Source organism: Gossypium arboreum, chromosome 2, assembly GCF_025698485.1.
Source record: "Gossypium arboreum isolate Shixiya-1 chromosome 2, ASM2569848v2, whole genome shotgun sequence".
In the NCBI taxonomy this organism is placed as follows: Eukaryota; Viridiplantae; Streptophyta; class Magnoliopsida; order Malvales; family Malvaceae; genus Gossypium; species Gossypium arboreum.
This window is the reverse complement of record NC_069071.1, coordinates 21,506,587-21,520,088: the sequence shown is the minus strand read 5'-3', so window position 1 is coordinate 21,520,088 and position 13,502 is coordinate 21,506,587. Positions and strand designations below refer to the sequence as shown.

Here is a 13,502-nt window from a genome sequence, read left to right as displayed (position 1 = left end):
ACTTGATGACTCAAAAGAAGTTGAATCTAAGGCAACGATAATGGTTAGAGCTAATAAAGGATTATGAGTTGATTATCGACTACCATCCGGGAAAAGCAAATGTCATCGCCGATGCATTGAGTAGAAAATCATTATTCACGCTCAGAGCAATGAATGTCAATATGGCTTTGTCTGATGATGGTTCAGTCTTAATAGAGATGAGAGCTAGACCGACGTTTCTTCAAGAGATCTGAGAAGCTCAGAAAGGTGATGAGAAATTGCAAGCCAAGAGAACCCAGTGTGAGTCGAGAGTTGAATCAAATTTCCATATTAGTACCGACCCAAGGACAATGAGCTTATTCAGAAGATTCTGAAAGAGGCACATACTGATTGTTTGTCCATCCACCCAGGCAGCATGAAAATGTACAATGACCTTAAGAAAATGTATTGGTGGTCGGATATGAAAAGAGACATTTCAAAGTTTGTGTCTAAGTGTCTAGTGTGTCAGCAAGTGAAGGCTAAACACCAAGTACCTTCGGGTCTACTTCAACCAATCATGGTCCCCGAGTGGAAGTGGGATCGAATCACTATGGATTTTGTGATGGGTTTGCCAGTAACCTCTAAGAAAAAGGATGTTGTTTGTATTATTGTGGATAGGCTAACAAAATCAGCACACTTCATACCTGTGCGTACCGACTACTCCATTGAGAGATTAGTCGACTTGTACGTTTTTGAGATTGTGAGACTACACAGGGTGCCCATATCGATTATTTCAGACATAGACCCAAGATTCACCTCGAGATTTTGGAAAAAGTTAGAAGAGGCATTAGGAACAAAGTTGAGTTTTAGTACAGTTTTCCATCCACAAACTGACGGTCAGTCAGAGAGAGTAATTCAAATATTAGAGGACAAGTTACGATGTTGCATCCTTGAGTTCTAAGGCAATTGGGAAAAGTATTTATCGTTGGTTGAATTCTCCTATAATAACAGTTATCAGACAAGTCTAAAAATGGCGCCTTATGAGGCTTTGTATGGGCGACAGTGCCGAACACCCTTATATTGGACAGAGCTTAGAGTGGGTCAGATTCATAGGGTTGAATTAGTCAAGGAGACTGAAGAAAAAGTTAAAGTGATTCATGACCGTCTGAAAGCTGCCTCAGATAGACAGAAATCCTACGCAAACTTGAAACAAAAGGAAATTGAATTTCAAGTCGGTGAAAGTTTCCCCGTGGAGGAAAGTCCTCAGATTTGGCAACAGAGACAAGTTGAGTCCTCGTTTCATAGGGCCTTATGAGGTTATCGAGAGAGTAGGAGTGGTTGCCTATCGATTGGCTTTACCACTAGAGTTGGAAAAAATTCACGCTGTGTTTCATATGTTCATGCTGCGTCGATATAGATCAGACCTCCCACATGTGATTACGCCGTTAGAGGTTGAGATTCATCTGGACATGACTTATAGTGAAGAGCCGGTCAAGATTTTAGCTCGGGAAGTCAAACAGTTGAGAAATAAAAGTATAGCAGTTGTGAAAGTTTTGTGGCATAGACATGGAGTCGAGGAAGCCACATGGGAACCCGAGGAGACTATGAGAGATCAGTACCCGAACTTATTCACTGGTAAGATTTTCGAGGACAAAAATACCTAAGGGGGGAGAAATGTAACAGCCCAATTTTGGGGCTAGTCAGAATAGTGGTCTCAGGACCACAAATCCAAAGTCATAGAAATTATTGTATTATTATTTTGGAGTTCTAGCGTGTTTATATTAGTGCATGAAAAGTTTGGCTAGCTAATTTTAACGTTTGGAAGCCTAATTGCGAAAAAGGACTAAATTGCATAAAATGCAAAAGTCCTAAATTGATAGCTAAAAGTGTCAAATAGCTAGAGAACCTAAATTGGGGCTCTTTTAAAGGGTAATTAGACCCTATAGAGATAGCTTGGCTGGCTATAAGAAGTAATTTGGTCAAAAAAGTCCTAGTTTGGTGGGTTTGGTGGCTAATTTGACTAAAATAGAAATAAAATAAGAAAAAGATGATATCACATCTTCATCTTCCTCACTACCACCGAAACTTTCAGCAAAATAAGGGTTCTTGGAGCTTCAAAATTTCCAGCAACTTGAAGCACTCACAAGTGATTTTCATGTCATTTGTTGATGATTTTTGTATTTTTGAGACCCTTGAGCATAAGCTTTCAAATGAGTGGCATATCTTGCAAAATGGTTGAAGGCATAGGGTTTTTCCATGAGATCATTTAGGGTGTTTTCTGAAATTTTATGGAAGAATATGAGTCTTAGTTGTGTAATAGACAACTTTTGTGAAAGGTGTTAGCATGAAAACACCTAATAGGACTAATGTGCATAAGTTATAAATTAGATGTTAAATGTGTAAAATAGTGGGAATTTGGAGTTACCATAAGAGTAAAAAGAGTTCAGCTAAGCTTAAGATGAAAAGAAATTTGATAAAAATCGATTTTCAAGCATAGGGGTAAAATGGTCATTTTGCCAAAGTCTAGGGGCAAAATGGTCATTTTATCGAATATGTGAATTTTTAATTTCTTAATTTTATTTAGTGATTAAATGAGTGCGTTTTGCTATTTTAGATCAAGAATTGCCAAATCCAAACCTAGACCGGGGGAAAGCCAAGTAAATCGACTAAACCGTATAGTCGCTACATTTTGAAATCCGAGGTAAGTTGTATATAAATAATACAAATACATTATTAATTATGTGCTTAAATTATTATAGCATAAATTTCTTGGTTGTGAAATTGAGAATGTATAATGATAAATGAGATAGTAGAATTTCCGTTGGAACCTTAAGAAGTAAATCGGATATTCATGCCATGACATTTGGGTCAATCCTGTGTGAGCTAGTGTAAGACATGTCTGGGACATGGCATCGACAGTGAGATGGGGGTTAGTGTAAGACATGTCTAGGACATGCATCGGCCTCGAGACGTAAGCCAATGTAAGACATGTCTAGGACATGCATCGGCTACGAGATGATAGTCAGTGTAAGACCATGCCTGGGACATGGCATCGACTTGAGATATGAGCCAGTGTAAGACCTTATCTGGGACATGGCATCGACATTTTACCCACGTTTGAGGCTTAATGAATATCCGGTAGTGTTCCAAGTGGTTCAACGATAAACGTTATGCTTTTAAGCTAATGAGGAAAGTATAACCGTGTTATGAATGGTACAGGTACCTAATTGGTACGTATGAGATATTGAACTCATTTTATAAAGTGTGACTTGTATGGATGGTAATGAGTAAGTTATTTTTATGCCTACCTTGGTATTATGAGCATGTGGATTATTGATAGATTATTGTTGTTGTATATTTACTTATATGCAACTTACTAAGCTTTTATGCTTACTCCCTTTCCTTTCCATTTCCTTTCAGTGTCGCCTATCTAGCTCAAGGATCACCAAAAGTCAAAGTTATCGATCACACTATCAATCGAAGCATTCGGTATAGTTTAATTCATATTTTTGAATATGGCATGTATTGGGAACTAGACTTGTGTTTTGTGTTGTTATTAATTTGGCCAAATGTGTTGGCTTGGGATAAGTTCCTTATGTTGTATTAAGTTTGGAATGATGGCAAATATTCATTTTAATATATGCAAATGGTGTTTTGTCCATAAATGAGTAGAATGCACAATGAGATGTTGTCTATTGTGGCTGAATTTATTGAATGAAATAGTCTTGTACTGGTTTTGGTTGTTTTTGGGTAAGTAAGGGTGGCAAAGAGGCTTGGTAAATAGCCTGATTTTGCCCACACTGGTAGACACACCGACGTGTGTCTAGACCATTTGTGACACATGGTCTGCCTCATGGTCATGTAGTCCAGCCGTGTGTCCCCTACACGTAAAAAATTCAAGTCAGTATGCATGGTAATAAACACACAAGTAGAGACATAGCCGTGTGTTTCAGCAGTGTGAAAGACACGGCCTAGCACACGATCGTGTGCCTTGGTCGTGTGACATTTTGAGTATGCTTACATCAAAAATAGAATGTCCAAGTTTTAATACACGGGCTAGGACACAGGCATGTCGTGGCCGTGTAAGGGACATGGGCCATTGACACGGGCATGTGTCTGGCCGTGTGAAAACCCCTGTAGGTGTGAATTAGAAATTAATTCTACACGGGTGTGGGGCACGGGCATGTCCCAGGGTGCTTAGACAGTGTGAGCCACACGAGCTATTAGCACGACGATGTCAAAATGGTACACGAGCGTGTGTCCTTTTTTAAAGGCAAATTTATTAAGGTTGGTTTAAGGACCTAGAATGGTTCCGAATAGTTTTCAATGATCGAATTGGGGCTCGTAGGTTCATAATAAGAAGTTTAAAGTAGAAATAGAAAAAGTTTTAATTTGGACCGAGTCTCGGTCACTTGAGATTGGTCGTAAGTATGGGATCGAGTTAGGTAATGCCTTATACTCTACCCCGGCATGGGTTACAGGTGTAGGGTGTTACATTATTGATCTCTGATCAAACACCCTTTTTAATTCTTTTCGATTGAATCATTTCCTTTTCCTGTTTGGATCTCAATAGCAAGACATTCATATCCTAATCGTTTACTATGTTCACACAGGCACTGTTACCATTTCTGTACCATTTCAAATATTATAATATCATCATATGCATATCATTTAATAGTATAACCATTTCATATTCATTCAATATATTTTATCTATTTAAAATAATTATATTTTTTATACTTTATGATTTAATCCTTTAGATGCCAAGATTATCAAATTACAATTAACCTAAACTAATAGGCATTATAATATAATTCAAACATAACAAAAATTACAGAGTAAGTTCCAAATGAACTTACCCGGCAAGAAATAAACAAACAAAATGTCAATGATTAATTTGCAATTTTTCCTTTTCCTCGGTTATCCTCCGATTAATTCAAATCCCGATCTATACGATAATTCATCTCAATTTATCAATTCCAAATACTTATCATCCTACTATATGCATATGACATTTCAATTTGACTTTTTGAATGTTCCCTAAAGTTTCACATTTTATTCAATTTAGTCTCTAAAACCGAGATCACCATAACTTTCAAATTTGAGCCTCGATTTGGAAACCAATCTCACTTTCATCCTTCTACAGCCTTCTATTATCCATAATTATAGAATTTCAACATCAACTTCAAAATTTATACACTTTAGTCCCTATGTTCAAAAACTAGCAATTAAACTTTATAAATTAGTCCTTTTTTTCACTTCTAAGCTTAAAATCTAACAAATTAACACCAATTTCATCAAGCATTCATCAATGAAAACTTTTGAAAATTTTAACAATTTTACAAATTGACATATAGGCTAGCTAAATCAAGCTCACGAAACCTAAAAGAAAAACATAAAAAGTACAAGAAAAGAACTAAATTGAATATACCAATTGAGGGATTGAAAGTTTGGAAGCTTTTTGGGTTTTTTTTTTCTTCTTCTCACGGCACAAGGTTGAAGATAAATGAAAAAGATGTCATCTTTTTATCTTTTAGACTTTAATTAACATTTAGTTAATTATAATTAGTTTAATTAAACTTAATTAGATAATTTTAATCTTAATTAACAATATTGATGCCGAACAACTAGTATTAATCTTAATTATAATCTAATGGACCATTTTCTCAATTGATCCTCCAAATAATTAAAAATTCATAGCGATTAATTTTACTATTTTTACAATTTAGTATTTATATCTTAATTAAATATCCCATTAACAAAATTAATGGACTAAACTTTAATTAAACTTTACACTAACCCGTAAATATTAAATAATAATATTTACGGACTCAAAATACATTTATAACATCTATTTAGCACGAGTTCAAACTGTATTATTCCAACTCGACCCAAAATAATAATAATAATAATAATAAAAGCATATGTATGAAAGAAGATATTGGTGTTGCCATGCAAAGCCGTCTTGCCCAACTGTGGGATTAGTCTAATATGATGAGAATTTTGGCAAAAAGCTGCCGAACTGCTTTTCTCATACTTTCCTTTCTCATACCAAAACCCATTCTTTATGGCTCTAACAATCTTATCTCATCACATCCCAACTATTTTTAATATAAATATATTTCTAGTTATAATTTTTTTTTTTTAGAATTTAGTATTTGGAAGTGATATCATCTCATTGAATTAAATTACCAAAACACCTTTAAAAATAATAAAGCTAAAGTAACATTTAGAGTTCATCTATATTAATATAATTTTTCTTTGGATTGAATTTAGGGTTATGCGTTAATCAAATATTAATTTTAATAATATTTTTTACTTTTAAATTTTTAAAAACATATATTTAAGCAGTAGAAATTTATATTTTAATAATTATTAAAATAATAAAATATCAACTAAACTAAAACCCAATCACAACAAAAACAAATATAACATTTATACTAACATGAATCGTTATAGTAAATTTTAAAACCCCAATCCACCACTCATCTTCATTTTTATCCACCAATCCACTCTTAAACAACTGCTATTTGTAATTAATCACTCAAAACTCTTCGCCAATCATAATTGATCATTAATTTTTTTAATTATTAAAATAATTCGTTTTACCATACGTATTATCCGCACACATTATTAATAGGGAATTCCTATGATTCAACCCCTACAGCATGAATATTCTTAGTGAATAGGCCTCATCGAATAAATTTTTATCCCTAATATTATTTATTTATTAAATACTTTTAATATTTTATTTTATTTCAGGTTAGAATTTATAATATATATATATATATAAAGAAGGTAAAATTGTCAATCACGTCACTGATTAATTGGCATGAGGTTTCGGAATCTATCCCGATAATTGTAAACCTTTTCCTCCTTTTTCATTGTAATGTGCAATGTGCTTATTCACTTGTAAAAAAAATTAATAATAATAATAATAATAAATCAAAGCGTAGAAAGAAAGTGAAATGATATAAAGAAGCAAGTAGTGAGAAAATAATAGATTGTAGGCCCATGAAATGTCTTTGGACCTTATTGCTAAGGCCTTTCATAATTCATACATTGAGTCTAACTAGACTTGTTGGGCTGGCGGTTGGTGAGAATGGGGCCTCCTACCTACCAACGTAGGTGGGGCCCTATACCTTTTCTTTTTTTAATAATAAACAGCCTTATCCTTTCTTAAACAAAATGCTATATTGCTAAGGTCTGTTTCGATATTCTACTCAATCAAGACTTCAAGGTTGCAAATGAAGTTTCAATTTAATCAGGTTTTAGAATGTAAAAATGTGAGTTATTTTTCGAGTTTAATTTATTAAAATTGTAATTAAAACTACTCTCAAATTAAAACATGAATTTAATTTAAAAAAATTACACATTGGTTTCAAAGTTGAAAGTTATTGTTGAACTAAACTTAATTATCATAAAAATTAAATTTCAATAGTAGTTTATAATCGAATTTTAAAAACTGTTGCATAAATTATTCAAACATCCGTTTACTACAAGTTTAAATCTTTCTTGTATAAAAACCTGTTACATATATTATGTATTTTATTTATTTATTTATTTTCGTTATTCTTTTAACTATTATAGCATTGTGTTTCCTTAAAAAACCATTGTGTTGCATTTTCATATAAAAATTAGTAAATCCAAACAATAAAATTGAATTTATTTATTAAATAAAAAATATAATTAGAAATCCAATTTCTTACAACATTCATACAGTTTTATTTATAAAATGGAATTCCAAACCTACCCCTGAAGTGGAGCCCACCAAAAGTCAGTCCACCAACTCTTACCCACTCCCAAAGAACTCGGTTGGTGTAAACTTATTTTCCCACTTTGCCCAGAAAATAAAATCAAATCAACAAAATCCAAAAATCATTTCCGCACCAAAAAACAAACGCGCATTTACGTTGGGAGAGTTCAGCGAAAATGGCAGGCGAAGCAGCTGCGGCGGCGAATTTCTGGGGTGATATGCCGGAGGAAGACTATTACAGGTCGCAGGGTGTACGCAACACCAAGTCTTACTTCGACACTCCCAACGGAAAGCTCTTCACCCAGAGCTTCTTACCCTTGGATAAAAAAGTGAAGGCCTCCGTCTACATGACCCACGGCTATGGATCCGACACTGGTTGGCTCTTCCAGAAGATCTGCATCAACTTTTCCAATTGGGGTTATGCTGTTTTCGCCGCTGATCTTCTCGGCCATGGCAGATCCGAGGGTCTCCGCTGCTACTTAGGTAATTTATCTCTGTTTTCTTTTCTTTCTTTTTTTTTTAATGTTATTTATAAACTGGATATCCGATGATTATATTTTAATAATATAAAAAAACTTTATAACTTCAAGATAAACTTTTGAGAAAGTTATGGAGTAGATATGTATATATCTATATATATATATTATGTTTGTGGATTGAAAGAGAAGTAATCCTGAGATAAGCAGAGGGTTAAGTAAAGATATAATATGAATGAATTAAAAAAAAAAAAAACACCTGATATAAGTTAAAATTAGGGAGTTCATGTCGCCCTTCTTCTCCAGGGATTTGTTGCTGGGCCAAAATAAAGTTTTAAAAGTTTAGGGGGCCGAAGTTAAAAGATTTGCTTAAATTTAAGATTTTATAGCTAAAAGGGACCAAAGTTGATATTATACCAATCAGTTAAGCCCTCTAGTTAGTCACCTAGCTGCTTCCATCCTTAACCTCCCAGTCTGCAGTACAAACTTGAAGTAGCATGTTATTTTGATGAACTTTTGATTCAACAATTGTTCACCTTCCACTGGGATTTTAAGCTATATCATTGTAATATCAGACTTTTATCATCATATTAAACTATGGGATATTTGAAGAAAAATGATTAAATACTTGGCTATTGAAGTTCATCAACAGAGGTGGTGATTGTTTAATGTAGGTGACATGGAGAAAGTTGCTGCAACATCCTTATCATTCTTCAAGCACGTCCGGAACAGCGATGAATACAAAAACTTACCCGCATTCCTGTTTGGTGAATCCATGGGAGGAGCAGCAACAATGCTCATGTACTTTCAATCCGACCCTGAAACTTGGACCGGTCTAATTTTCTCGGCGCCGCTCTTTGTGATGCCTGAGAACATGAAGCCGAGTAAGGTGCGGTTGTTCGTGTACGGTCTGCTCTTCGGATTAGCTGATACATGGGCAACTATGCCGGATAACAAGATGGTTGGGAAAGCAATCAAAGACCCAGAAAAGCTTAAGATCATAGCATCAAATCCAAGAAGATACACTGGACCACCAAGGGTTGGAACCATGAGGGAGCTGGCTAGGGTTTGTCAGTACATTCAAGACAATTTCTCAAAGGTAAGGGCACCATTTTTGACAGTTCATGGGACAAGTGATGGTGTCACTTGCCCAACATCATCTAAATTGTTGTATGAGAAGGCATCAAGTGTGGACAAAACCTTGAAACTGTATGATGGGATGTATCATTCCTTGATTCAAGGGGAGCCTGATGAGAATGCTGATCTTGTTTTGAAGGATATGAGAGAGTGGATTGATGAAAGGGTTGAGAGGTATGGGTCTAAATAATGTGTTTGTTTAACCTATTCGGCTTTTATTGGGTCCTTAATAATTAATTCGGCGTTTGGTGGACTAATTTGAGATTTGAGGACCCCCAAAACAACAACAACAACCCCCTCAAAGATTATTGTAATAAAGACGACAAATGGAAATTATAATGTGGTTTGTCATGATATTGTATAATTGTTATATGGTGTAGTAATTATTTGGTTTAAAGATACCTGCCTTCTTAGCTTTGCCCTAAATTATACTTCTTTTCATTATTTATTTAAGTATTTTCTATTTAATTTATTATTTTATTTTTAATTACAAAATAATGAACACTTAATTACATATTTTAAAGTATTATACAATTAAAAAAAGTAATGAATCTAAAATAGACATGAAGAATATAACAAAAAGTCATAAAATTAAACATATTTAATTTCAATTAAAATTAAATGATTTATATATATATTTAATTCAATTTATATTAATATTAAAATGAATTTATTAAAATATTTTTATTTAAAATTAATTAGCTACCATTATTTAGAAGTTTTAATGAAAATATATTGATTAAAATAAAAATAAAGAAAAAAAATTCATCTTTAGGATTATGTTACAATTAAACTAAAATTAAAATACTTAACATGTATTTTTATAAAATGTAATAAAAATTATAAGATAAAAATATATATAATTATCATTCATAATAATTTTTAAAAATATTATTAGAGTCAATGAAACCTTAACTTAATGGTAAGGTTAAGTCTCTGAAAATTTTAAATTTCATATTCAAGTCCTATTTTGTATAAATCATATGTGGATTCTCAATCTATATTTATTTTGATTTATGCCTCACTATATGTAAACTTTGTATAGATTTGTTGTAACACTCATGACCTATCCAATTGTACAGTATGAATGAAAAATGTTAGTGGAGCACATACGAAATAAAAATTCTAGAGATTTTTAAAATTTAAAACTTTAAAACATCTTTATAAAAATCATATAATAAAGTTTAAAATAATTTAAGGGTTTGAGAATTACTTTTCAATCATTTAGAAGAGGTTCAGGAGTGATTGATAGTGTCCAAGTCCTAAAATGAGCCCCTGAAAGCAAAAAAAGCTAATAAAGTGTTGAGGGCCAAGTTTGGCCTAGATGAATTAGTACCTTTGGGGAGATGTAGTGATACATCTACCTTAGAATGCCCTTATTTGCTCTTTAACTCAGTTGTTCTGAAAAGACTGAGCCAAGTACTGATACCTTAGATCCCTGGAGTAAAAAATAAGTTCAAAAACACTTCAAATCATCCCAGATATCAAGAAATCATATTGTTATCAAATCATCCCAAATATCAAGAAATCATATTATTAAGTTCCAATTCATTTTAAAACCTTATCAACACAAATTTGAGCATAAATACATCTTGGGAACATGATCAAATCAATTCAGGAGAAAAAAAAACTTAACCTATTAGCGTTAAAAACATATCAACACTAACAAGTACAATTTCAAATTTAAGTCTTTATGGACATGCCAAGATTTATACACTAGTGACATCTAAAACAACCTGAAATACAACCTCAAGCTCGCATGGTGATGCGATGCTCTCAGCTAGAATCACAAGCTTCTTAGGCAAGTCTGTACCAATGTCATGAAGCTAGAATTTTAGTTTAGCAAACCATACAGCCTTAGGTGATTCATTTGCTTCAAATGCGCCTAAGTCAACTTATCTCTCGAAAGTGAGAATTCTTCAAAGGAAATTCTCTAAGGCACTGAAATCAAGCGGAAGCAAACTTAAGAAAAAAGAACTCGAATCAAACAGAAAAGCCACAAGAAAACAACACACACAATGTGTTTATGTAAATGCTCTCAAATATATTCAACAACTATAAATGAGAAGATTCCAAATGAAAGGAAAGACCTCTATTTATAATTTAGCTCTCCCAAATCCAACAATATAATTTAAATTGCATTGACAATTGAGATTAAAGTCTATCTACAAGATGAGAGTCATAAGGGATTTAAACTTTATACACTCTTATCCCTTAAGATTACAAATATTAACCATGGTAATTCTAGTTTTACTGAAGTATTTTACTAGGTCACCAAGGCTTCAAGTAGATGGGCTTCTTTATATGTTCCATTAATTCAGCCAGTTCAAGTGGGTCAAAAGAGTCCTATTTAATCAGTTGACCTCTATGGGACATTATGTATGCATTCATCAAGGGCCTAGATTCATGGTCTGTGACATTCTTGTTGGATCTGGTGCCCTAAATGTAGTGTTTTTGTTTAAGTACACTTGTAATTTTTTTTGAACAGATTGATTAATAAAATTATTCACAAATTAAACTAATATACTTTGTATTATTGCCCTCAAATGGTTTTTGCATGCAAAGTAAAATAGAAGCAAATGTTGCTTATTGATTCTCTATTGTTTAAACTGATACTAAGCAATATTACGTGGTTGAATCATAGTACAGAAAGATAGCTTGTATTAGTAGACGAACCTAAACATGTCCTTAGTCTAATCGAAAATGAGCAAACCGATTGAAAGACTAATATGTTGTCTATCAAGTCCAATTAGGGAGATGCCTTGTCTTGGGCATCGGAGCGGATGACTCTCAAAAGATAGAGACATAGATGTGACTGACTAGATTGACAGTACATTGGACAAGATCCAAGAATAATAGATCCTTAATCTATTTTTGAATTTATTCACTTGTGACATTTATAGTGTGACATACCTAAATCCTGAATGGATGGCGAACTATTTATGTGTGACTCAAACACTTTGATGTAAGTAAAAGCATCAGTTCAAAGAGGTAAAGAACAGAAAGCTAATATGTTGGATGTATGACTTCTGTAATATGTAGCGTCATTCACAACAGTGGAATTCATAACCCAAAACATGGGTAAATGATATCCTTTTATTAACATTACATGGTTGATGAAAAGTAAACGTGGTCATGGGTCATCCATCTTTGTGATGGATGACTTTATCACTATTTAATAGTGATTGACTTTTCATGAAAGGCAAAACATGGGTAAATGATATCTTTTTATTGGCATTACTTGGTTGATGAAAAGTAAACGTGGTCATGGGTCGTCCATCTTTATGATGGATGACTTTATCACTATTTAATAGTGATTGACTTTTCATAAAGGAAGATGTAATGGTTACCGTGAGATAAAATAGTATCATATTAGGAGAGCATATATTATCCTAAAGAGATCAATAATATCTTATGAGGGTAACACACTTATGAAAAGGTCATTAGACGAGTACTGAGCAGTTGCTTTCGTAATGCTATGTCGTTGAGGAGAGCTCAGTCACAATACTATAGTGGAATGACATCATGACTAAATAAGTTTATAATTAATAAGCGAAAAGTCAAAACTTAATTATTATAAATCATTTGAGCCTCAACTACATATGTCTAATCAGTCTCTCTGCTAGCTCGTTAAAACCAGAAATTAATTGCGTATTTGAATAGAAATGAACGAAATGAATAGAAAAAGAGAAATGGGAAACATTCAGGAAAAATTATGGTTTTCTCCGACATGGAGAAATGGAATCATTTGGAAATGAATGTAGGTTTCCAAAAATGGAAATGGAAATGAAAATGGAAACTTGCAATCTTATATAGGATTACTTAAAAAATAATGGAAGAATGAGTTTATGTTTTTGGACTACTTTGAAGTCCAAAAAAGAAAATAAATCTTTCAGTCATAGTGACCATGTTGAGTTGTGACATATTGAACGAATTTTCTTGAAATTTTACCAGAGGTAAAATGGTCAAAATTTTACTAGAGGTAACCAAGGGTAAAATTGTAAAAAATTTTACTGGGGTAAAATTGGTTGAAAAAATTATTTAATATGTAGATATTATAGTTTATTTTTAGAAATAGAAAAACTAAATCAAGTTGGATCATATTATAGAGTATTGGGTTAAAAAGGCCTAAGAAGTACTCGTAAAATTGGAACCGATGTGAGAGAGGCCCAAAA

The 13,502-nt window shown here is 33.1% G+C and overlaps 1 protein-coding gene across 1 annotated transcript; it reads left to right on the top strand.

Annotated features, from left to right (window-relative positions):
• Positions 1 to 7,764: 7,764 nt before the first annotated feature.
• On the top strand, positions 7,765 to 9,753 carry LOC108467348 (caffeoylshikimate esterase). Its single transcript, XM_017767984.2, has 2 exons — positions 7,765 to 8,197; positions 8,865 to 9,753. Exons 1-2 carry the CDS (start codon positions 7,891 to 7,893, stop codon positions 9,515 to 9,517), a joined length of 960 nt encoding a protein of 319 aa, XP_017623473.1. The 5' UTR covers positions 7,765 to 7,890; the 3' UTR covers positions 9,518 to 9,753.
• The last annotated feature ends 3,749 nt before the right edge of the window (positions 9,754 to 13,502 follow it).

What these genes read in the sequence shown, in the direction of transcription:
- LOC108467348 (XM_017767984.2), top strand. Translation starts at nt 7,891, where the DNA reads ATGGCAGGCGAAGCAGCTGCGGCGGCGAATTTCTGGGGTGATATGCCG. An exon ending in GGGTCTCCGCTGCTACTTAG is followed by an intron (nt 8,198 to 8,864) that starts GTAATTTATCTC and finishes TGTTTAATGTAG; the next exon opens with GTGACATGGAGAAAGTTGCT.